Source organism: Macaca thibetana, chromosome 14 (genome assembly GCF_024542745.1).
Source record: "Macaca thibetana thibetana isolate TM-01 chromosome 14, ASM2454274v1, whole genome shotgun sequence".
In the NCBI taxonomy this organism is placed as follows: Eukaryota; Metazoa; Chordata; class Mammalia; order Primates; family Cercopithecidae; genus Macaca; species Macaca thibetana.
Window position 1 is genome coordinate 100,243,902 of NC_065591.1, and position 24,715 is coordinate 100,268,616.

The 24,715-nt window shown below is 38.2% G+C and overlaps 3 protein-coding genes across 14 annotated transcripts in view; 1 reads left to right on the forward strand and 2 right to left on the reverse strand.

Annotated features, from left to right (window-relative positions):
* Positions 1–15,858, forward strand: part of ATM (ATM serine/threonine kinase) — a 134,418-nt gene extending 118,560 nt beyond the window's left edge. For all 7 annotated transcript variants that reach the window (XM_050758671.1, XM_050758672.1, XM_050758670.1 and 4 more), the window contains 5 exons: positions 772–858; positions 6,473–6,587; positions 7,667–7,730; positions 11,883–12,019; positions 12,123–15,858. In XM_050758671.1, coding sequence (XP_050614628.1) covers positions 772–858; positions 6,473–6,587; positions 7,667–7,730; positions 11,883–12,019; positions 12,123–12,306 — 587 coding nt within the window. In that variant the 3' untranslated portion in view covers positions 12,307–15,858. The remainder of the gene's footprint in view (positions 1–771; positions 859–6,472; positions 6,588–7,666; positions 7,731–11,882; positions 12,020–12,122) is intronic.
* POGLUT3 (protein O-glucosyltransferase 3) overlaps positions 1–24,715 on the reverse strand; it is a 603,612-nt gene that overhangs the window by 465,443 nt on the left and 113,454 nt on the right. The window lies entirely within an intron of this gene.
* Positions 1–24,715, reverse strand: part of C14H11orf65 (chromosome 14 C11orf65 homolog) — a 142,298-nt gene that overhangs the window by 36,828 nt on the left and 80,755 nt on the right. Inside the window, exon 9 of one of the 6 annotated variants that reach the window (XM_050758720.1) lies at positions 18,586–20,628. The exons of the other annotated variants lie outside the window; for them this stretch is intronic. Coding sequence (XP_050614677.1) covers positions 20,547–20,628 — 82 coding nt within the window. The 3' untranslated portion in view covers positions 18,586–20,546. Of the gene's footprint in view, positions 1–18,585; positions 20,629–24,715 lie in introns of those variants that run through there. 6 annotated transcript variants of the gene reach the window in all.

Consider the following 24,715-nt stretch of genomic DNA (forward strand, 5'->3'; position numbering starts at 1 on the left):
TTTTTTAAACTAAAGATGACTCATCACTTATGTACTATATCCCAGGAAGGCAGGGCTTGTATGTTTTGAAAGAGTTCCCAGGTAATTGTGAAACTCTCTTCTACACAGAGAATCACTAATCAGATACAACTAGTTTATAAACAAGAAAGTAGGCCTAGTTAATGACAGAGTGAGCCAGATATCCAATCATTCCGACTCCCTACCCAGTGTTTTTTTTGTAATGCCATGTGATTTCTCTCCCATCAGATGTCATCATCTGTCTGAAATACAGAAATGCAGTTTTTTGGGGGGATATATACCTGGTGAAATGAAATGAATTAATGGTTAATTTGTGTTAAATATAATTCATCAAGGAGAAGAAAGTTTCACTGAAGAGTGAAGAGTTTATCCATAGACTTCTTATAAGTATGTTCAGTAAAAATTTGAGTACATATAATGCACTGTTTTGGCCCAGGTAAATAATGGGTCTCAACTTTAGCCACAATAATTTGTTAAGTACTAATATTTTAAAATGTGTGCCTATTAGTAAGCAAATTTTTTTAGCAAATCATCTAGGATTTGTAAAATGCAGTATGCATTAAAATAGCTGGTAAGATTTGAGTTAAACTCAATGTGGCCAGTTATGCACATCATTTAAGTAGGCTAAAAATCCTAAACTACTTAAAGATTATACCAAGTCAGTGGTCTCAATTGAAATTATGGCTGTATATTAGAAAGAGATGGAATCGGTGATTTCAGATTGTTTGTTTTTGTTTTTTGTTTTTTTTCCAGTTGGTTACATACTTGGACTTGGTGATAGACATGTACAGAATATCTTGATAAATGAGCAGTCAGCAGAACTTGTACATATAGATTTGGGTAAGTAATCAAATCTATGTATCTTTATTCTTTTTAATAAATATTTGGTCATCATGGAATGTTGTTTGCCTACCAAGATATTACAAATATAAGAGAGACAGATACATCAAAGCAGTAAATATTGGTGTTTTTTGTTTTCAGCATAAACAGTTGTGCTGGAAGAAACAGTTAACTCTGCCTGGGATACTGAGTGAAACTTAATAGATGAGGTGACGTTTGAGCCTGGTATTCAAGAAAGAAAGGAAGCATAATTCAGACAGAAGATAGAGCAGATTCAGAAGAAGGAATCAGGGCTATTCCACCAAAACAAGGAGTAATTTTAAGATGTAGCATGTTGTGGGAGTGGTGAGACATTAAATGTGCCTGGAGTGAAGTATGCTTGTAGTTGAGTCGCTTGAGCGAGAGATTGGTACTGGACTGTAAAAAGTCAGGCTGAGGAGTTTCAGCTTCAGTGCATTAACCCATAGGAAATAAATGAAGGACATAATCATATTTTATTTTCAGAAAGATAATTTTAGGAGCACTTTGGGGAGTGGTATTGGCAACAGGAAGAAAAATTAAGGGATATTATAATAGGTTAGCAGAGAAATGATGAAGATTTTTACTAAAGTTGTAGAAACCAGAAGATTGGATTTGAGGGACATTTTTGTAGTAAACTGTACCAGTGATACTAAATGAGGAAATAGTGGGAGAGTGAGGCTCCCGGATAATTGAAGCTTCTAGCTAAGGAGTATATCAAGTTTTGTAAATAATAAGAAAGCGATGAATTTGGTTTTGCGCATTATTTTGAAGTATTAATGGGATTTATAGGTGGAATGGACAGTTTAATATATAAGAAAGGAGTGTGAATGTAATGACGGAGATCCAGAATCTTCAGCAAATAGATTTCTGTTGAAGTCGTTGGGCTAGAGGAGGTTCTGATCTTACACATCATCCTCGATAAAGAGACCTAAAGATGAACTCATAAGGAAAGTGAGCCTTGGAAAGGCTGAGCCAGAAAAAAATTGAGAAGTACGCAAGTCTTGAAAACTAGGAAGTCAGGATCTTGGAAGGCAAGAGGGGAAAGTATTTTATGAAAGAAATAGTGCTCAATAGTATCTGATACAGAAAGGTCAGAGAGGATGAATGCTGAAAATAGACCTCTGAATTTAACAAGTAATCAATCTTAGAGGCCTTGGAAGTCGCCTTTGGATAGAATGGAGGAAACCATACTGTAAAAAGGCAAGGACTGAATGGAAGTTAGGGATGTGTAGATTAAGAATGTGAAATCTGCCAGGCACAGATCACAAGGTCAGAAGATCAAGACCATCCTGGCCAACATGGTGAAACCCCGTCTCTACTAAAATACAAAAAATTAGCCTGGTGTGGTGGTGGGCGCCTGTAGTCCCAGCTACTTGAGAGGCTGAGGCAGGAGAATTGCTTGAACCTCGGAGGCAGAGGTTGCAGTGAGCCAAGATCAAGCCACTGCACTGCAGCCTGCCGATAGAGCAAGACTCCGTCTCAAAAAAAAAAGAATGTGGAGTATTCCTATAAGAAGTTTAGAAGGGAAGGGAAGGATGGCAGAGAAGTTTGCTGCAGGGATGAGAGACACCTTTGGTCCTTGCTTTTTTAAGATAGGAGAGGTGTAAACATGTTAGATATTGAAGATACAGGAGAAAAACAAAAGATAATTGAAATAGCAAGCGATATCATAAAGTACGTAAGTCTGGTAGCATTGGCTGTAGATTGGAGGCATGTTAGCTTTTCTGCTGAGAGAGGAGGAAAAGTGATGCCAGTAGGAAAGTCTTAAGCTGGAGGGGAAGGAGTATGAAGGAATTATATTTGCTATTCTGTTTTCGCTGAGAAATAGAAAGCATGCTCATTTGCTAAGAATTGGAGGGATGTTAACTGGCCTTAAAAGAACAATAAAATTCTAAAATTTACCATGGAAATGAGACCAAGACCTGACTAGAAAGGGATAAATAAATAAGACATGCCAAGCAGTTTAAGGGACACTTTCAATCCTAAATTTGTAGTGGAGCCAGTAGGGTTGTTGTATGATTTTCCAGCAGTCCTCAACATCCTTGGAGCTTAAGTTGTAGTTTAAAATGGTAGATGTGGTGGAGGGACAAGGGGACAAACAGATTTGAAGCACTGATGAGAGTAATCAAGCTTATTCTCTACCCATGGGCTGAGTTAGGGAAGGAAGAGGGCTAATAAACTAGAAATCTCAGTCAAATTCAGAGACTGTTTAGTAAGAATAAGGGGTCGAAGGAGAAGAGGTTTTGATTGGAATGTACAATTTACAATGTCTAAGAGGGTGCAGTCTTAGGAGACTCATTTCTGGAGTGCAACCCATATGAGTGGTTCGCTAAGAGAGAATGAAATTGAATTCCATTAGAACAGAGATGGTCATGGATATTATATGGTTGTCCCCAGAATGAATTCTAGAGTTGGGACAGAGGAGAAGATTGTGAGCTAGGTCCATGCCAACATTCAGTGAATGTGAGAGAAAACCTTACAGGTTTACATAGTAAACATGAAGATGGGAGGGATTTGTTAGAGCCAGAAGGTGGGGATCTCAACAGGGGAGTGAGACTTTATCTGAGAATGAAAGGGCAGTGGTCTGGAAAATGCAAATTAGAGGTAGGAGTATGCCAACCTGTGTCTATTCAGGTCGTGCTAAAAGCATCTATAAATGAGAAGGGTAAATTGGTACAACCCCTTTGGAATATTGTTTGGCATTATCCACTAAAGCTGACTTCATGTATATCCTGTGACCCACCAATTCCACTCCAACAGAAATGCACACATATGTTTAAAAATGTTTATAGTAGCACTATTCATAATAGCCCCTAACTAGAAACAATCCAGATATCCCTCATAGGTAGAATGGATGAACAAATTGTATATTTATATTCTCTTTGTATATAATGAGATTGAATGAACAATAACACACAATATGGAAGACTCTCACAAATATAATGCTAAGTGAAAGATTCCAACACAAAAGAGTCCATATAATAATTCCATTTATATAAAATTCAAAGGCTGATAAAATTAATGTACAGTATTAGAAATCAGGCTAGTGGTGACTCTTTGAAAGAGGTGGTTAGTGACTGGTAGAAGGGGCTGAGGGGGGCCTCTGGAATGCTGGTGCATTCTGTTAATGTGGATTTGTTACTTTGCAAAAATCTCAGTCACACACTTGGGTGATTTGTATACTATTCTGTGTATATCTGTTTGGTTACCTGTTGCTGCATAACAAACCACCCCAGAATTTAGTAGCTTAAAATCACAATTTATTTATTTATTTATTTATTTATTTATTTATTATCTCTCATAGTCTGTTGACTGGGCTCAGCTGGGCAGTTTTCACTTAGGATCTCTCATGCAGATGCAGTTAGCATCTGGGGTTGGAGTTATCTTAAGACTCAGCGGGGCCAGAGTTCATGATGGCTTCTTCACTTACATGTCTGATGCTTCAGCACTCCTATGTGGCCTCTCTGTCCACAATAGTGTCCTGGACCTATTCAGCATCTTGGGGCTCCAAGGGGGAGGAAGTGGAAGTTAAGGGCTAGGCCCGCAGCTTGCACAGTATCACTGCCATCACATTCTGTTAGTCATAGTCATGCCATAGGGTCCATCCAGGTTCCTTCCTGTTTCTGGGACTCCAGTAACCCTATGTTAGGCCTTCTCACTCTATACTGTTACGTGCTAGTCTATATTTTCCAACCTTTTTTTCCTTTTTTCTGACTCATTCCTTGGTGTCCATGGACGTATCCGGGGAACCTGGACTTTCAGTCCTACTCAGCTATAGCAAACTCTTTCCCTGTTGAGTGTCAGTGGAGGCCAATTGGGGAATCTAGTCTTTTGCCCTTACCTAGCGGTAACAAGGTGGTGACTCCCAAAGGCATCAAAAGCAGAAGTTTAAGGAAGATCCTGAGTCTCATAATAACTAAAAGGTGTAGGCATCGATTGAAAATCATTAGTCATACCAGGAACAAGGAAAGTCTCAACTTTAATGAAAAATGACCACCTGTAGGTGCCAACACTGAGATGACAATGATGTTTGAATTATCTAAGATTTTAAAGCAGCCATCATAAAAACGCTTGAAGGAGCAATTATAAACATGCTTGAAACAAATGAAAATATAGTAAGTCTCAGCACATAAATAATTAGTCTCAGTATAGAAATAGATATAAAGGAGAACCAGATGGAAATTTTAGAACAGAAAAATATAGTAAATAAAATAAATTTCAACTGCAGAATGAGGAGACAGAAGAAGTGATCAGTGAACAGAAGACAGAGCAGTAGAAATTACTCAAGCTGAGCGACAGAGGAAGAAAATTAAGAGGAAATCTTTAGCATCTAGGGCAAATCAGAGTTCCTAGACTTGATACTAGAAGAACAATCTTTAAGAACTTGCAAAACTTAACAACAAAATCTACTCATAAAATGGCCATGTACTACAAATGTATATAGCAGCTTTATTCATAATAGCCAAGAACCGGAAAAATCCAGATGTCCTACAGTGGGCAAATGCTTAAACAAACTGTGTTACATCCATGCCCTGAAATACTACTCAGCAATGAAAAGAAACAGAACTATTAATAAACATAACAATTTGGATGAATCTCCAGAGCATTAGGCAGAGTGTGAAAAGCTATTCCCAAAAGGTTACGTACTGTATGATTATTCCACTTGCATTTGTATAACATACTTGAAATGACAAAATTATAAAAATGGAGAACAGATTAGTGGTTGCTAGAAAAATAGGGGGTTAGGGGGCTGGGTGATAGGCTATGGGAAGGAAATAGGTGTGGCCATAAAGGGCAGTATGAAGGATCCTTACGATAGGAATATTGTATATCTTGACTTCATCGATGTCAGTAGTAGTATAGTTTTGCACGATATTACAGTTGGGGTGAAATGGGTAAAAGGCATATGGGATGATCTTTCCTGTATGATTTCTTATAACTGCAAGTGAACATATAATTATAAAGTCTCATGAATTTTTTTTTTTTTTTTTTTGAGATGGAATTTCACTCTTGTTGCCCAGGCTGGAGTGCAATGGCACCATCTCAGTTCACTGTATCCTCCACCTCCCAGGTTCAAGTGATTCTCCTGTATCAGCCTCCTGAGTAACTGGGATTACAGGCGCCTGCCACCATGCCCAGCTAATTTTTGTATTTTTAGTAGAGACATGGTTTCACCATGTTGGCCAGGCTGGTCTCTTAACTCCCGACCTCAGGTGATCAGGCCTTCTCGGCCTCTCAAGGTGCTGGGATTACAGGGTGTGAGCCACGGCGCCCAGCCTAAAAATTTTTTAAATATAAATATGTCGTCTCCATTTTAAATTATACCAGTAGTTACTTCATTTTTAAAAATCACCCTTTAACCTAGATTTCTCTAGTTACATCAAGAAGTTGTTATGTTATTTGGATTTGAGGTGGATCTCATAGAGAAGAAGATGAGGAAGGCAGCCAGAGTAGAAATAAACTATTGTATGTACTAGTATTCATAGAATATAGGTAACAAATGGTTTGTTGCCTTTGTAAAGTTCACATTCTAACTGGAAAGAAAGTAAATTAGCTGCCAAACCTCCTAACTTCACTGTATTCTTTACTTTAGGTGTTGCTTTTGAACAGGGCAAAATCCTTCCTACTCCTGAGACAGTTCCTTTTAGACTCACCAGAGATATTGTGGATGGCATGGGCATTACTGGTGTTGAAGGTGTCTTCAGAAGGTAAGTGATATAAAGTAAAGGAGGGAAATAATTTTTGATGTCAAAATTACATGGGCTGGGCATGGTTCTTTGCACCTGTAATCCCAGCTACTCAGGAGGCTGAAGTGGGAGGATTGTTTGAGCCCAGGAGTTTGAGTCCAGCCTAGGGAATACAGCGAGACCCAGTCTCTAAAAAAAAATTTGTGTGTGTGTATGTGTGTGTGTGTGTGTGTGTGTATATACACATACATATACACACACGGGTTAGAGATTTGTACAGATTATAGAATTTAATGCTGGAATCATAGCCCAGTGCTTTATCAATACTAAGGAAAAGACCCTGGGTAAAAGCAATAATAGTTCCCCTTCCTTCTACCCACCTGGGACCTAAGCCCATGTAACATACATACTGTTATTCCAGACCTCCTCTGGAAGCATCCCACCTTTACTTTTAACACCTCTGTCCTGGCTGACTCCTTTTTAGTGATCAGAACTACTATTGGATGTTCATCACTGGGGATATAGAAGAGACTACATTTTTATTTATAGGAGCTTGTGTTCCAGTGTAACATTGTGCTACAAAAAAAACTTTGCAATTCCTTGTAGTTTTCTCAGCATAGGACTGTGTACTCAGATTGGGGCAGATTGAAGTCAGTGTAAACTAATAATTGCCACAATAATCAAAGACTGAGAGCTGAGCACAGTGGTGCATGACTGTAATCCCAGCTACTTGGGAGGCTGAGGCAGGAGGATGACTTGGCCCCAGGAGTTTGAGACCAGCCAGGGCAATGTAGCAAGATCCCGTTGCAAAGAAAAAAGAAAAAGGAAAGAAAATCAAAGACGGAAATAAATCTTTCGTAGTAGTGTTGTGTTATTCTTGTAAATGCCAAGCTTGCGAAATAGTCAAATACATACTTGTATTCATTTCAGGTATCTAATGAAAGCCCACTCTGCCAGGTATTATGCTATTTTGAGATACAAATTTGTAGATTATTAACAAGCATAGGCTCAGCATACTACACATGAGAGTATACAGATAAAGATATGTTGAAAACATTGGTGTGTAACAAAATCTGTATTTATAATGTGTTTGACTCTAGATGCTGTGAGAAAACCATAGAAGTGATGAGAAACTCTCAGGAAACTCTGTTAACCATTGTAGAGGTAAAGTATTTTATAAGGAAGACTTTTTTTTTTTTTTTTTTTACCAGGTAGCCTGTACCTCATTGGGAAGCCACTGATGTGAAGAGCACTGCTTAATTTTAACATAGGGGGATGTGGCTGGGCAGCAGAAGGGAGGAGATTGCACACTTAGCCTTTTCACACATCCAAAAATACTGGTTTAGAAATGCCTTCAGCCCCCTCGAGCTGCTTGGAATGTTATAGCATTGTAAGTTAAGTAGTCTCTAGTTTTCAATTCGTAAATCAACTCTTTGACATTTAGATATTCCATGTGGTGGTATTATTTTCAGAATGGTTTCCATTAGGGCTTAAGGGAAATCGGTATCTCCTTTTTCCCTGCCCAGGTTCAGAACTAATTAGTCAGACAAACGGAGATCAAATTGTCAGCATCGTTACTAGAGGAACATGGCTTAGGAATGAGGGCCAAACTAGTTTACTGCTGGTGCTACCTCAGTACCTCTCTGCTGTCTTAGCCTTGGGACTCTCAGGAACCTGAATAGGGTTTGGGCCTGCAAGAGCAAACACATGTAATCAGGATCACTGCCTTGTCTTGATCCAGGGCAGAAAAAAAGGAAGTCAGACAAATTTCAGTGTCTGTGCTGTTAGTACCTATGCCAGTCATTCACCAACCTGGTAAGGGTATATGAGACAAGAAATCAGGAGTGTGGCCTCCCCAGGGAAACATGGCAGTTAGAGTGCAGCATGGGCTTGCCTCTTCCACTCCTCAGCTTTTCTTCCTTTAACCTGATAATGTTGGACTTGCCGCATGTTAGTATTACTTGTACTGCTTTTAAAAAACATTGATGCTGATCAAATCCAAACCAGGTTTCTAGGGATGGGGCAGGAATATATGTATTTTAAAAAATCTCTCCTACTGTACAACTAGGATATGAAAACTGTCTTAGTTCATTGGCATTAACCATTAAGCCTGTGGTCAATAAGGGTGGGGCTTTATCCCTTGGAAGATGAGTAATGGTCCATCAGGGTGGTCCTGTGTGCACCTTTATGAACCGAGGCATCTTTATAGATCTCCTTTGGACCTCAGATGGTAATACAGATTTTGCTACGAAGAGTTTGCTGAAATAGGTCCCAGTAATATGTTGGTAAAATTAAATACAAGGCTGTGCTATTCCCAAGGTTAAAAATACATTTCTTTTTTCTTTCACCCATTTCAAATTCTGTTCATACATGTTGTCATTTGTTACAGTTTGCCATTGGTTCTGCAGTAAGAATACATGATACAGAAAATAAGCATGATGTGTAACATTTTTAAAAAAGAATACATGATAACATGGATGCCTCAATAATGTCGAAATTAAACTCTAAAGTTGTATTATCTTGCACTTGGTCATGTAAGAAGCAGCAGCCCAGGCCAGGTGTGGTGGCTCACACCTGTAATCCCGGCATTTTGAGAGGCCAAGGCGGGTGGATCACCTGAGGTTAGGAGTTCGAGACCAGTTTGGCCAACATGGTGAAACCCCATCTCTAATAAAAATACAAAAATTAGCTGGGTGTGGTGGCAGGCACCTGTAATCCCAAATTCTCAGGAGGCTGAGGCAGGAGAATCTCTTGAACCCAGGAGGCGGAGGTTATAGTGAGCCGAAATCGTGCCATTGCCCTCCAACCTGGGCGACAAGAGCAAGACTCTGTCTTTAAAAAAAAAAAACCAATAAAAAAAAAAAACCCAAACTTCTCAAATTAAAGAGTCAAAGCAGCTTAACATATTCTTTAGTATTTTACTCTACCTAGTCTCAGTCAGAAGGGATTTTTATGCTAAGGTGGAGTTGGGAGTTTCTTCCAGTAGTTTTATCCTACCTAACACTCACCAGAAGACGGTAGTTCTTTTAGGGCCTCAAAAATCTTACTAGTTTAATGGCAAACTGCTTATGGACTTCACTTTTTAGAGTGGTAGGAGATCAAATTAGAGAAGTGACAGTGGCCAGATCCTTTGCCATTGTAAGGACTTTGGATTTCCTGAGGGTTTTGAGTCTGAAAAGTGATTTGCATCTCCACCTACAATAACTCTCACCTTTAAACACACCCTCCAATGCTTTGTGTATTTTACACTCATCTACCTGATCTTCCCTCTGTAAATCTGTCTGAATTTCCCAAAATCATTTGGTGTGATTGTCCCAATCCTCAATAATAACTTCCCCAGTGATCTTACCACAGTAAGACCACTTTCTGCCTTCAGTTTTAGGAGGGTGCTTCTCAATAGCATCCAGGTTCCCAGTCCTCTGGGACATCATTTCTCTCCTCTCTTGGATTCATTTATTTTCTTCTCTTAGATTTCATTGAGACACAGTCACTATTTCTGTTCTGATCTCCCTGCTTCCTAAGCCCCTCCTTCAGAGCACTTTGACCTGGGTGTATTTCCCTTTTCCTCTCAGTGTATTTGTCTCTCCTGGCCTTCAAGATTTCATTTTCTTCCCAATGGACCATTCTGTCCTCTTAAGATTTTGTATGTTCTGCTAAGGAAATATCTCTCTCCCTCTAGCTCAATGATGCTTAGCCAAGAGCAATTTTGTCCCCTAGAGGACAGTTGGCAATGTCTGGAGGCATTTTTGGTTGTCACAATTGGGGATGGGAGATGAGGACAGTATTGGCATCTACTGGGTAGAGGCCAGGGATGCTGGTGAACACCCCAGAATGTACAAGTTAGCCCCCACAGCAAAGAAATATCCCATCCAAAATGACAGTAGTGCTGAGAGAAACCCTGCTCTCGCTTAATCAGTCTCTATTCCTTTACTGTTTCCAGCCACTTCTGTCTTGATTGTCAGACTGAAGCATAATTTTTTACTTATTCCAGTTCCTCCTTAATTCTAATATTTCCAAGTGTGACTTGTGACACAAGCCCTTGGTTTTGAAGTAGTTTGGATTTTTCTTCTACTTCAACCCAAGAAAACCATCTAGTCTATATTTGAGGCCTTCATTCCTTTTCATTAGTTCATTAATAAAATATATTAATATTTTCCTTTTGTGGGTGAAACTGGTTTGGATCTCTTGAAATCTAAAGCCATGTCAATGCCCAACTTGAAGTCACATAGGAACCCTTGAACTTACGAACAAGCCACATGTAATCAAGCTCAGTTTCTCCACAGTATTTAATGGTCCTGGAGGACACTCAAAACAGCATTAAAAAATAGAGAGATTTTGGTTCTGCTAATATAGTACATGTCCTGAAACTAAATCTACTAAAGACATTTTATAGTCCCAATCTGCAGATTTACTGAGAAACTGTGTACAGGTAGCAGCAAAAAAGTGTTCCAACCTTGTAATACTGGAATGCCCTGTAGAATCAGTCTTTGTATTGTCTCCACTTACTACTAAGATTTGTAAGCATTTGCCAAAGCCTATTTTTTTTTAAGTTCTGTGTTTATAAATACCAGAGCAGTTAGCTGTTCTGACCTGCCAATATCAGATTCCTCATGACCTCACTTTCTAAAATTTAAGACCTAAAGCCACTTGCTCTAGCCATGTCAGTTGTTTTGGTATCCTAATTCTACACCTAATATATATCTCAAGATTCTAAACACAGCACCAAACCTTGGGTTTTGAGGAGGTTTCAATAAATTATACCTTTTTGGATCCACCCAGATTTAGAACTGAGAGAAAAAGAGCCATAGGAATAGGGTAGAGATCAGAATTTCAGGTTTGTTACTGATAAAACTATTGGAGAAGATGGCTTAGGAGTGAGGTCCAAATAGGCTTGCTCATGCTCTCCAGTCCCCACAACCCAATCTATATATTGAGACAGCCTGGCTGAGGAAGAATTGGGCCCTACAAAGCAAATACCCTAACCCAGGGTTAAGAGTAGAGAGAGAAGGAAAGAAAGTGACTAATGCTTATCTCCTTTTAATAGATTAGTTTCATCCAGTCGGGAAACATGGGTCAAGGGATGTCACCCCTAACCATGGAAGAAGAATGAATTCAGGGTTGAATGAGAAGCTTGAGCATTATGCTAGGATAGTTTCCTCCACAAGGAAACATGAAGCGTGCATGATGTTTGTTCCCCTCCCCCATCATCTACCACGTGACTGGCCTCTGTTATTTGTATGATACTGGTTCTACTGTTTCTAAGTATGTGATTAAAATGTACATTGTTCTTTTAATACATATGTTCTCTCTGTTTAGGTCCTTCTGTATGATCCACTCTTTGACTGGACCATGAATCCTTTGAAAGCTTTGTATTTACAGCAGAGGCCAGAAGATGAAACTGAGCTTCACCCTACTGTGAATGCAGATGACCAAGAATGCAAACGAAATCTCAGGTGAGCAGTATTTTAAGAAGGTCCTGTCAGTTGTTCGGATTTTCTTATTCCCAAGGCCTTTAAACTGTTCACCTCACTGAAACCTTTGTGTTTTTGTCCTTAGTGATATTGACCAGAGTTTCAACAAAGTAGCTGAACGTGTCTTAATGAGACTACAAGAGAAACTGAAAGGAGTGGAAGAAGGCACTGTGCTCAGTGTTGGTGGACAAGTGAATCTGCTCATACAGCAGGCCATGGACCCCAAAAATCTCAGCCGACTTTTCCCCGGATGGAAAGCTTGGGTGTGATCTTCAGCATATGAATTACCCTTGTATTCAGCCTTTAGAAATTATATTTTAGCCTTTATTTTTAACCTGCCAACATACTTTAAATAGGGATTCATATTTAACTAAGAGAACTATTGTGGGTTTTTTTGGAATGTTGGTTTTAATACTTGATTTAATCACACCACTCAAAAATGTTTTGATGGTCTTAAGAAACATCTCTGCTCTCACTCTTTAGAAATAATGGTTATTCGGGCTGGATACAGCAGCTCACGCCTGTAATCCCAGCACTTTGGGAGGCTGAGGTGGGCGGATCACAAGGTCGGGAGTTCGAGACCAGCCTGGCCAGTATGGTGAAACCCCATCTCTACTAAAAATACAAAAATTAGCCGGGCATGGTGGTGGGCACCTATAATCCCAGCCACTCGAAAGGCAGAGGCAGGAGAATCTCTTGAACCTGGGAGGTGGAGGTTGCTATGAGCCAAAATCATGCCATTGCACTGTAGCCTGGGTGACAAGAGCAAAAAACTGTCTCCAAAAAAAAAAAAAAAAAAAAAAAAAATGGATTTGGATTTTTCCTAGTAAGATCACTGTGTTACTAAATAATGAAGCTGTTATGGAGAACAAATTTCAAAAACACAGTGTAGTTACTATTTTTTTAAGTGTGTATTGAAACTTCTCATTCTATTCTCTTTATCTTTTAAGCCCTTCTGTATTGTCCATATATGTTATCTTTCTGTGATACCTTCATATATTTCCTTCTAGTTCATTAATTCTCTTGTCAGCTGTATATAATCTCTTTTACCCTATCCCTTGGGCTTCTTCTTCAGAAATTGTTTTTCATTTCTAATTATGCATCATTTTTTCAGATCTCTGTTTCTTGATGTCATTTTTTAATGTTTTCTTTTTATGTCACTAATTATTTTAAATGTCTGTACTTGATAGTCACTCTAATAGTTCTATTAAATTTAGTTCCTGCTGTTTATATCTGTTGATTTTTGTATTTGATAGACTTTATCCATTTTTGTCTTTTTGAAAATTGAGTTTATTTTCAGCAAGGCTTTATCTATGGGAATCGTGAGTCTCTGTTTATGTCATATTCCCAGGGCTGTTGCTGACACATGCCCATTCTTATTTTAAATTTCTTGGCTTTAGGGTTTCCATACCTGAAGTGTAGCATAACTTACTGATAGGAGATTTCTCAGGCCAAGGCAGACATACTTCCTCATCTCCCTGTGCTAGTGGGCAGAATATTTGATTGATGCCTTTTTCACTGAGAGTATACGCTTCCATGTGTCCCACCTCTATGGTAGGGGTGGAAGGAGGTACATTTAATTCCCACTGCCTGCCTTTGACAAGTCCTGGGTTCTTTAGTCCCCATATAGATGTCGAAGCTAAAAGCCATGGGTTAATGAACTGGCAAATTGTTCTAAGACAGCTATAGCATCAGCTCACATATTTACCTCTCTGGTTTTTCATTCCCTTCATTTTTTTTTTGAGACAGAGTCTTGCTCTGTTGCCCAGGCTGGAGTCTCAGCTCACTGCAACTTCCACCTCCTGGGTTCAAGCGATTCTCCTGCCTCAGCCTCCTGAGTAGCTGGGACTATAGACGTGTGCCAACATGCCTGACTGAGTTTTGGAATTTTTAGTAGAGATGGAGTTTCACTGTGTTAGCCAGGATGGTCTCGATCACCTGACCTCGTGATCCACCTGCCTCTGCCTCCCAAAGTGCTGGGATTACAGGTGTGAGTCACCACACCCGGCCTCATTCCCCTCATTTGTGACCATAACGATTTCCCCTTACTTTCTTGTAAGTTCTGGTATGTATTTAAAAGAATGTTTTCTACATTTTATCTAGCATTTCTCTGTATTCTGTTGGAAGGGAAGGGCTTAGGTATCTAGTTTGATACACAGCTAGAAGTGGAACATTTCTCTGTCCCCCAACTGTCATCATATCAGATAAACATCAGATAAAAAGCCACCTGAAAGTAAAACTACTGACTCATGTATTAGTGAGTATAATCTCTTCTCCATCCTTAGGAAAATGTTCATCCCAGCTGCAGAGATTAACAAATGGGTGGTTGAGCTTTCTCCTCGTATTTGGACCTTGAAGGTTATATAAATTTTTTTCTTAGGAAGAGTTGGCATTTCTTTTTACTGCCAATGGCAGGCACTCATTCATATTTGATCTCCTCACATTCCCCTCCCCTAAAACCAATCTCCAGAACTTTTTGGACTATAAATTTGTTGGTTTGATTTCTGGAGAACTGTTCAGAATATTACTTTGCATTTCAAATTACAAACTTACCTTGGTGTATCTTTTTCTTATAAGCTGCCTAAATGAATATTTGGTATATATTGGTAGTTTTTACTACTATAGTAAATCAAGGAAACGCAGTAAATTTAGAATGTCTTTAAGAAAGCCCTGAAGTCTTCATGGGTGGAATTAGAAATTATCAACTAGATAATAGTATAGTTAAATGAATTTGTAGCTAATTCTTGCTAGTTGATGCATCCAGAGAGCTTTGAATAACATCATTAATCCGCTCTTTGGCCTTGCGTGGTATGCCATAAGGCTCCTATTCTGTTCAAGTATTCTAATCAATGGCTTTGAAAAGTTTATCAAATTTACATACAGATCACAGACGTAGGAGAAATAACTAATTCACAGATGACAGAATTAAGATTATAAAAGATTTTTTTTTGTATTTTTAGTAGAGACGGGGTTGCCATTGCATTCCAGCCTGGGCAACAGAGCGAGACTCTGTCTCAAAAAAAAAGGTTTGGCAAGCTGGAACACTTTCTGCAAATGACTTAGAAAACTGCCAAGGAAAAATGAGTAGTTAGATTTTGAAAATATTAATCATAGAATATTTGTTGTATGCTAAGTCACTGACACATATTATATGCAGCATTCTCTGATCTTTGCCTTGCAAGATTAGTGATATCCCAATTTACTGCTGGAGAAATCAAAATTTGGAGAAATAAGTTGTCCAAGGCAAGAAGATAGTAAATAAGTACAAGTGTAATATGGACAATATCTAACATGAAAAGATTTCAGGTGAAAAAAATCTGGGGTTTGCCAGTCAGTTGCTCAAAAGGTCAATGAAAACCAAATAGTGAAGATATTGGAGAAGCTAATAAATTATAGACTGCTTGAACAGTTGTGTCCAGATTAAGGGAGATAATAGCCCTCCCACCCTACTTTGTGCAGGTCATACCTCCCCAAAGTGTCTACCTAATCAGTAGGTTCACAAAAAACTCTTGGTTGTTATAGTATATGCCTAAAATGTATGTATGCACTTAGGAATGTTAAAAATTTAAATATGGTCCAAAGCAAATAAAAGCAAAGAGGAAAAACTTTGGACATCTTAAAGACTAGAATAGTCTTTTAAAAAGTAGAAAGCCAGTATATTGGTTTGAAATATAGAGATGTGTCCCAATTTCAAGTATTTTAATTGCACCTTAATGAAATTATCTATTTTCTATAGATTTATTTTAGTACTATTGATTGTATTACTTTACTGTTACCTGAATCTATTATAAAGTGTTTTTGAATAAATAATTCTAAAAGCATATACTAAGACTCATTCACTTTATTCAAATATTTGTGTGTTCTGTGTGCCAGGCATGGGACTCGTTCCTAAGGAGAAAGCAGTGAGCAAGGCAGCCATAGTCTGCCTATCTAAAGCTCCCAATCTGAGGAGGATAGGCAACTGACGATGCAGTGTGAACCAGGGAGCCTGCTGCACAGCCAGTCTGATAATGTTGCATCTCAGTTTAAGTATCCTAGTAGTGTTTCTTAATCGCCTCCTGACAAAAAGGCAAATATCAGTGTTCTTTCTTTGGGCCTAGAAAGTGATCTAGTTGACATTTCTAGCCTAAAAGATCTGTACTAGAATATGACAAGTGCAAAGATCCTGGTATCCTAAATGCAAAGGTTTTTTACTTGTTTATCATATTTTTAAAATAAATTCAGTCCTCTTCAGAGTTTTAGGCTCTTTTGCCTAGATTTTAACAAACTGAATTTTGCATGAATATAGTGGAGTCAGTTTCCACAAAGATTATAATGACTCAGAATTTGGTAAGTAAGGAGATCTCATAATAGACATTTATCCTCTGAAAAATCCCTTTGCCATTAAAAGTACAGCATACATAGTTTTATGTACAACAGTATGTAGAAATATATACTTTCATTGTGTATGATCCAAAAGCAGTGGTTCTTAAAACCAGGGGTGATTTTGCTGCCTCACTTGATATTTTCAAAATAAAATAGTTATTTTGATGGGATTAAAATGGTATGTCTCATTTTAATTTGTACCTCACTAATTATTAGGGAGATTAAACTTTTTAGTATATGCTTGTTAGTCAGTATGATTTTCTCTTTGATGAATTGCCTGTACATATTCTTTGCTGATATTTCTACTGATCCTTTGTTGGATTACATAACATCTTAGCTAACATCTTTTCTGATTCTGTGGCTTGTCTCTTCATTCTCTTAATGGAGTTTTTTTGGTTGACAGACATTTTTATTAGTGTTTTCATTTATGGTTAAATCTTTCAGGTAGGGATTTTCCCCCCGTTCCTAATGTCACTCAACTAAGTTTTAGTTTTCCTTGCAGAGATCTTGCATAGTTTTACTACGTTGATTCCTAAGCACTTTATTTTTTTAATGTTCTTATAAAGGACTTTTTTTTCCATAAGTTTTTCCTGATTATTACTGTTAGAATTAAAATTCGTTTTTACATATTGATTTTTCTATCCAGTAACCACAGTAACCTCTTTTAATTCTTTCTAGAAATATATCTGGATTCTCTTGGATTTTCTATGTATATAATCATATCATCTAGGAGTAATGTTTGGATTTTCTATGTATATAATCATATCATCTATGAGTAATGTTGGAAATGGAATTGTTGGGTCATATTCCAATCCCATACTGTTTGCTTTTTATTTTTTTCCTTTACTGGCTAGGACCTCTCTTTAGCACAATCATAGGTAGAATGTTGGGACATTCTGTCCTACGCCTCGTGTCAAAGATAAAAATGTTAGTGTTTACCTTTAAATTTACTGTTTGCTGCAGGGTTTGATTTTTTTCTTTAATGTGTATATTTCCCTTATCAGATTAAAGAAGTTCTTTTCTGTCCCTAGGTTGCTGTGAGGTTTTATTACAGATGGTGAATTTATACAGTTTATCTGTGTTTACTGATGATGATTATTTTCCTTGAATGTTAATGTAAACTACACTGTTTGATTTTCTAAGGTTAAATCATCTTATACTCCTAGTATAACCTCAGCTGATCCATTTTATCTATTGCTTTATTTTGTTTGCAAACATTTTGGTTAGTGTTTCCAAGTGGGATTTCCTTTCCAGCATTTCTTGAGAAATTTTGTTTTTCCAAATTTTGAATCCCAAGAAAAATCAGTAACAAAATCAGGAAAATAGGAAAGATATTATAATTCTCCCGTGAGAATTAAAGCTTAGCAATCAACATAAGACACATTGCTGATTTGAAGGAATGCAGTGACACAAAGAGCACTGAACACTGAGACACAGTATTAAAGGTTAAGGTCAGTATTCCCATACTGGGACAGAAACATATAGGAGAGAAGTGGTCATGATCTTGCGTATAGTTCTTGCCCTGATATAAGTGTGTGTTCATAGCTGGTATACTACTAATGGTGAGTCACTTAAAAAACACACACAGAACAAAATATACCATCTCATTTTTAAGTATACAGTTCAGTAGCGATATAATGATACAGTGGTGGTTGTGCAACCAACCTCCAGCACTCCTTTAACCTTACAAAACAAATTCTATACCCATTCAACAACTCCCCATTCCTCTATTCATCCAGCCTCTGGGAACCACTGTTCTACCTTCTGTCTCTGAATTTGACATTCCAGGTACTGTACCTTTTATAAGTAGAATCATGCTTTGTCTCTTTGTGACTAGCTTATTTCACTTAGCATAACGTCCTCAAGGTTCATCTATGTTGTAATATATTGCAGAATTTCCTTTCTTTTTAAGGTTGAATAATATTCCATTGTGTGTGTGTATATACTGTGTATATTTTGTTTATCCATTCATCCATCAATGGATACCAGAGTTGTCTCTGCCCTTTGACTATCATGAATATTGTCACTATTTACATAGGTATACAAATATGTCTTCAGAACTCTTTTTTCTTTATACCCAGAAATGGAATTGTTGGATCATATAGTCATTCTATTTTTAACTTTTTAAGGAACCACCATAGTTTTTCCACAGTGGCCGAACCATTTCACAACTCCACCATCAGTGCACAAGGATTCCAATTTCTCAACATCCTTATCAATACTTGTTATTTTCTGTTTTTATGTCTGAGTAGCAAACATAATGGGTGTGGGTGACTCTTAAAAGTAAAAGCATTGTATATTTTACACCAATCCTATAAATGGTATTCTAAGAAGTTTTGGAAACAGAAGATGTCCTTCAATTGACGGTTCCAAAACCTGATTCTGTGTATTGTTAGCCTTGTTAGGAGATGGTAATGTTAGGTTACTTGAAAGCTACCCAAAATGTTCCCTACTGTAGTGTTTGAATATTTAATATAAACTTCTAGTCCTTCGTAAATACTACTAAACCTTATTCGTTCATTCATTCATTCATTCCTAGATGGAGTCCCGCTTTGTTGCCTAGGCTGGAGTGCAGCAGCACTGTCTCAGCTCACTGCAACCTCTGCCTCCCAGGTTCAAGTAATTCTCCTGCCTCAGCCTCCGAGTAGCTGGGACTACGGGTGCCCACCACCATGTCCAGCTAATTTTTGTATTTTTCATAGAGACAGGGTTTCACCATGTTGGCCAGGCTGGTCTCAAACTCTTGACCTCAAGTGATCTGCCCGCCTCAGCACCCCAAAGTGCTGGGATTACAGGCGTGAGCCACTGTGCCTGGCCAATAATTCTTATTTCTTAAAAAATGTTTTTAGATTTCCATGATTATCAGAGTTGCAAAGGTTTTAAGAGAGAAAAAGGAAAATAGCTGCTTGCCAGATTTATTTTAAATCACTGCAGTGTAAAGCATCACGGACAAGTGGACCTCATAGGCATTTCAAACATGAAAAGGACAAAAACACAGAAAATAATTGGTAAGTCAGTGCCATCTACAAAATAATATCAATTCTGCAAAAACTCTTCATAATATTAGAATAACCCATTTTATGAAGCCAGCATACTCATATCAAAACTAGACAGAGAATTACAAGAAAGATGCCAGGATTATACCTGTAATCCCAGCACTTTGGGAGGTCAAGGCAGCAGATCACTTTAAGTCAGGAGTTCAAGACCCGCCTGGCCAACATGGTGAGTCCTCATCTCTACCAAAGATTTAAAAATACATATATTTGCCAGGTGTGGTGGTGCATGCCTGTAATCCCAGCTACTTAGGTGGCTGAGGCACAAGAATCGCTTGAACCCAGGAGGCAGAGGTTGCAGTGGGCTGAGACGTGCCACTGAACTCCAGCCTGGGTGACAGAGTGAGATTCTGTCTAAAAAAAAAAAAAAAAAAAAAAAAAAGAATTACAAGAAAGAAAACTAAAGATCAATATCCTCCATGAACACTTATATAAAATTCCTCAAAAAATATTAGCAAATCAATTCTATCAATACAAGAGGTAAATCATGACCAAATGGCATTATTCCAGATTGACTCAATCAATGTAACTAAGCCATATGATCATGCCAGTAGTGCAGAAAAAGCTTGTGAGAAAATTCAATACTTATTCATGATAAAACTCATCAAACTAGGAATAAAAGACATGTGACAAAGGACATCTGTAAAAAACAGCTCACATCATATTTAATGAGGAAAACCTCGGTTATCTCCAAAGATCAGGAACGAGGCAAGGATGCCACTCTTACCACTTCTATTCCACATTGCGCTGGAGTTTCTAGCCATGCAGTAATGTAAATAGAAAGCAATAAAAGACATACCGTTTGGAAAGGAAGAAGTACAGTTATCTTCCTTTGCACAAGATAAACATCTATATGTAGAAAATCCTAAAGATTCTGTATTTTTTTAATTCTAGAATTAACAGTGTCACATGGTAAATGTCAATATACAAGACATCAACAATATTTCTATATAGCATCAATACCAGTCTGAAGTTGAAATTTTTAAAAAATAGCATCAAAAATATGAAACGATTGGGCATATAAAATATGTGTATTACCGAAGTACAAAAATTAGCCAGGGGTGGTGGTGCATACCTGTAATCCCAGCTACTCAGAAGGCTGAGGCAAGAGAATCACTTGAACCCGGGAGGTGGAGGTTGCAGTGAGCTGAGACTATACCACTGCACTCCAGCCTGGGTGACAGAGAGAGACTTCATCTCAATAAATAAATAAATAAATAAATAAATAAATAAATAAATAAATAAATAAAAGAAAAAGAAAAAAAAAAAGAAATACAAGGTGATATTGCCATAAAGATAGACACACAGATTAATGGAGCAGGACAGGGAGTCTAGAAAGAGACCTACATAGTGATTACTGATTTTCAGCAAAGGCTTCAAGGTAACAGAGAAAAGATGTCTTTCTAATAAATGGTGCATATCCATATTCAAGAAAATGAATCTCAAACCTTCCCTCACTACATACAATAATTAACTAGAAATGGATCATATATTTAAATGTGAGAGCTAAATTTTGCAGAAGAACTTTATGACCTTGGTTTAGGCAAAGATTTCCTAGATAAGACACTAAAAGCAGGAACCGGTGAAGAAAAAATGGTAACTTGGGCATTATTAAAATCTCTTTCTCATCAAAAGACATTGTTAAGAAAATGAAAACACAAGCCACAAACTGGCAAAACAGTATGTGATAAAGGATTTGGTTTTAGAATATATTTTTTAAATCTTTCAACACAAAAATAAGGAGATACACACCTAATTAAAAATTGCCCAAAGATTTGAACAGACACTTTGGTGAAGAAGATATTAAAAATGGCAAGTTAGAAATCCTCATCATCACTAGTCATTGGGGAAATGCAAATTAAAATCACAAAAAGATGTCATTCACTGTTATACATCCTCTAGAAAAGCAAAATTAAAACATCAGACAATATCAGTTTATAAAAACCAAGTGGAGCAACTGAAAGTTATTTACTGCTGGTGGAAATGCAAAATAGTATAGCCACCTTAGAAAGCAGATTATAAAATAAACTGATGCATAGATTGCAAAAATTGTCTCCCATTCTGTAGGTTGCCTGTTCACTCTGATGCTAGTTTCTTTTGCTTTGCAAAAGCTCTTTAGTTTAATTAGATACCATTTGTCAATGTTGGCTTTTGTTGCAATTGCTTTTGGTGTTTTTGTTATGAAGTCCTTGCCCATGCCTATGTCCTGAATGGTACTGCCTAGGTTTTCTCCTAGGGTTTTTATGGTTTGGGGTTTTATATTTAAGTCTTTTTCTCCCCCCAACCAAGATGGAGTTTCGCTCTTACGCCCAGGCTGGAGTAAAGTGGCGAGATCTCGGCTCACTGCAACCTCCACCCCACAGGTTCAAGCGACTGTCCTGCCTCAGCCTCGTGAGTAGCTGGGATTACAGGCCCCCACCACCATGCCTGGCTAATTTTTGTACTTTTAGTAGAGACAGGGTTTCGCCATGTTGGCCAGGCTGGTCTTGAACTCCTGACCTCAGGTGATCCACCCACCTCAGCCTCCCAAAGTGCTAGGATTACAGGTATGAGCTACCACGCCCAGCCACATTTAAGTCTTTAATCCATCTTGAGTTAATTTTTGTGTAAGGCGTGAGGAAAGGGTCCAGTTTCATTTTTCTGCATATGGCTAGCCAGTTTTCCCAGTACCATTTATTTAATAGGGAATCTTTTCCCCATTGCTTTTGTCAGGTTTGTCGAAGATCAGATGGTTGTACATGTGTGGTGTTATTTCTGAGGTCTCTGTTCTGATCCATGGGTCTATATGTCTGTTTTGGTACCAGTACCATGCTGTTTTGGCTACTCTAGCATTGTAGCACAGTTTGAAGTCAGGTAGCGTGATGCCTCCAGCTTCTAATATCCAGAATCTACAAGGAACTTAAATTTACAAGACAAAAACAACCCCATCAAAAAGTGGGCAAAGGATATGAACAGACACTTCTCAAAACAAGACATTTATGCAGCCAACAAATGTATGAAGAAAAGCTCAACATCACTGATGATTAGAGAAATGTAAATCAAAACCACAATGATACCATCTCAGAATGGCGATTATTAAAAAGTCAAGAAACAATAGATGCTGCTGAGGCTGTGGAGAAATAGGAATGCTTTTACACTATTGGTGGGAATGTAAATTAGTTCAACCATGGTGGAAGACAGTGTGGCAATTCCTCAAGAAGCTAGAACCAGAAATACCATTTGACCCAGCAATCCTACTACTGGGTATATACCCAAAGGGATATAAATTGTTCTACTATAAAGACACACACACATATGTTTATTGCAGCACTATTTACAATAGCTAAGACTTGGAACCAACCCAAATGCCCATCGACGATAAACTGGATAAAGAAAATGTGGCACATATACACCATGGAATACTATGCAGCCAGAAAAAAGAACAAGATCATGTCCTTTACAAGGGACATGGATGAAGCTTGAAGCCATCATCCTCAGCAAACTAACACAGGAACAGAAAACTAAACACCACATCTCACTCATAAGTGGGAGGTGAACAGTGAGAACACGTGGACACAGGGAGGCAAACAACACACACTGGGGCCGTGGGCAGGTGGATGGCAAGGGGAGGGAGAGCAGTAGGACAAATACCTAATGCCGCAGGGTTTAAAACCTAGATGATGGGTTGATAGGTACAGCAAACCACTATGGCACATGTATACCTATATAACAAAACTGCACGTTCTGCACATGTATCCTGGAACCCAAAGTAAAATAAAACAAACAGTTAAACATATACTTATTGTTCATCAGAGCAATCCCACTCTCAGGTATTTCCCAAGAGAAATTAAAACATGTCCCCATAAAGACTTGTGCATGAGGCCGGGAGTTATGGCTCACACCTGTAATCCCAGCACTTTGGGAGGCCGAGGTGGGTAGATCACCTGAGGTCAGGAGTTCGAGACCAACCTGACCAACATGAAGAAACCCTGTCTTTACTAAAAATACCAAAAAAAAAAAAAAAAAAAAAAATAGCCGGGCATGGTGGCAGGTGCCTGTAATCTCAGCTACTTGGGAGGCTGAAGCAGGAGAATTGCTTGAACCCAGGAGGCGGAGGTTGTGGTGAGCCACGATTGCGCCATTGCAGTCCAGCCTGGCAAGAAGAGAAAAACTCCGTCTCAAAAAAAAAATTAGCTGAGCGTGTTGGCAGGTGCCTGTAATGCCAACTCCTTGGGAGACTGAGGCATGAGAATCGCTTGAACCCCACAGTTGCAGTGAGCCGAGACTGTGCCACTGCACTCCAGCCAGGGCAACAAAGTGAAACTGTGTCTCAAAAACAAACAAACAAAAACTTGTGTATGAATGTCGATAGCGGCTTTTTTTAATGGCCCCAACCTGGAAACAACCAAATGTCTATCAGCTGGTGAATGAATAAACATATTGTGATATGGAACACTAGTCATTAAACAAGGAATGAATTACTGATACAACATGGATGAATCTCAAAAGCATTATGCTAAATGAAAGAAGTGGGACAAAAAAATACCACATACTATATGATTTCATTTATATAACATTCTAGAAAAGGCAGAATTTTAGTGATGGAGAGATTAGTGGTTGACAGGGGCTTAAGTTGAAGTGAGTCAGTTAACTACAAAGATGCACAATTTGGGGGTCATGGAAATGTTTTACATATTGTGGAAATTACCGTAATGCATATATTTGTCAAAACTCATCAAGCTGAACACTCAAAATGGGTAAACTGTATGTAAATTTTATCTCAATAAATCAGATTTTTAAATTAAATCTATTATTAAATAATAGATTTTCTGGCTGATTTGTTTTTATACTTGAGGTATAAACATTGGTCTATTAGGATTATGGACAGTTTTTTAAAGATACAATGTGCTAAGTGTCATGATGGGTAAAAGTACAAGGTGCTTTGGGGAACATATAGTAATTCAGACTGGAGAGTGTGGTGAACTCCGTTCCTTTGACCCAGCAGTCATCTCCAGTCCTTTATTCCTTCCACTGTGGAGGCTGAAAGACAGATTTTTGCTTTTCTAGCTTCTTTTAGCCAAGGGTGCCCCTGTGACCCGGTTTTGTTCAGCGACGCCTAAGGTGACTTAGGCAGGGGCTTCTAGTAAGGCTTTTGCTTTTCTGATAAAAGGAGAACTTGCTATGGTGCCCCTTTTCTGTCTATCATGGACATGATGTTTTCACAGCCATCTTACAACCATAAGAGAACATGCTCAAACACAACAAGCCACATATTAAAGAT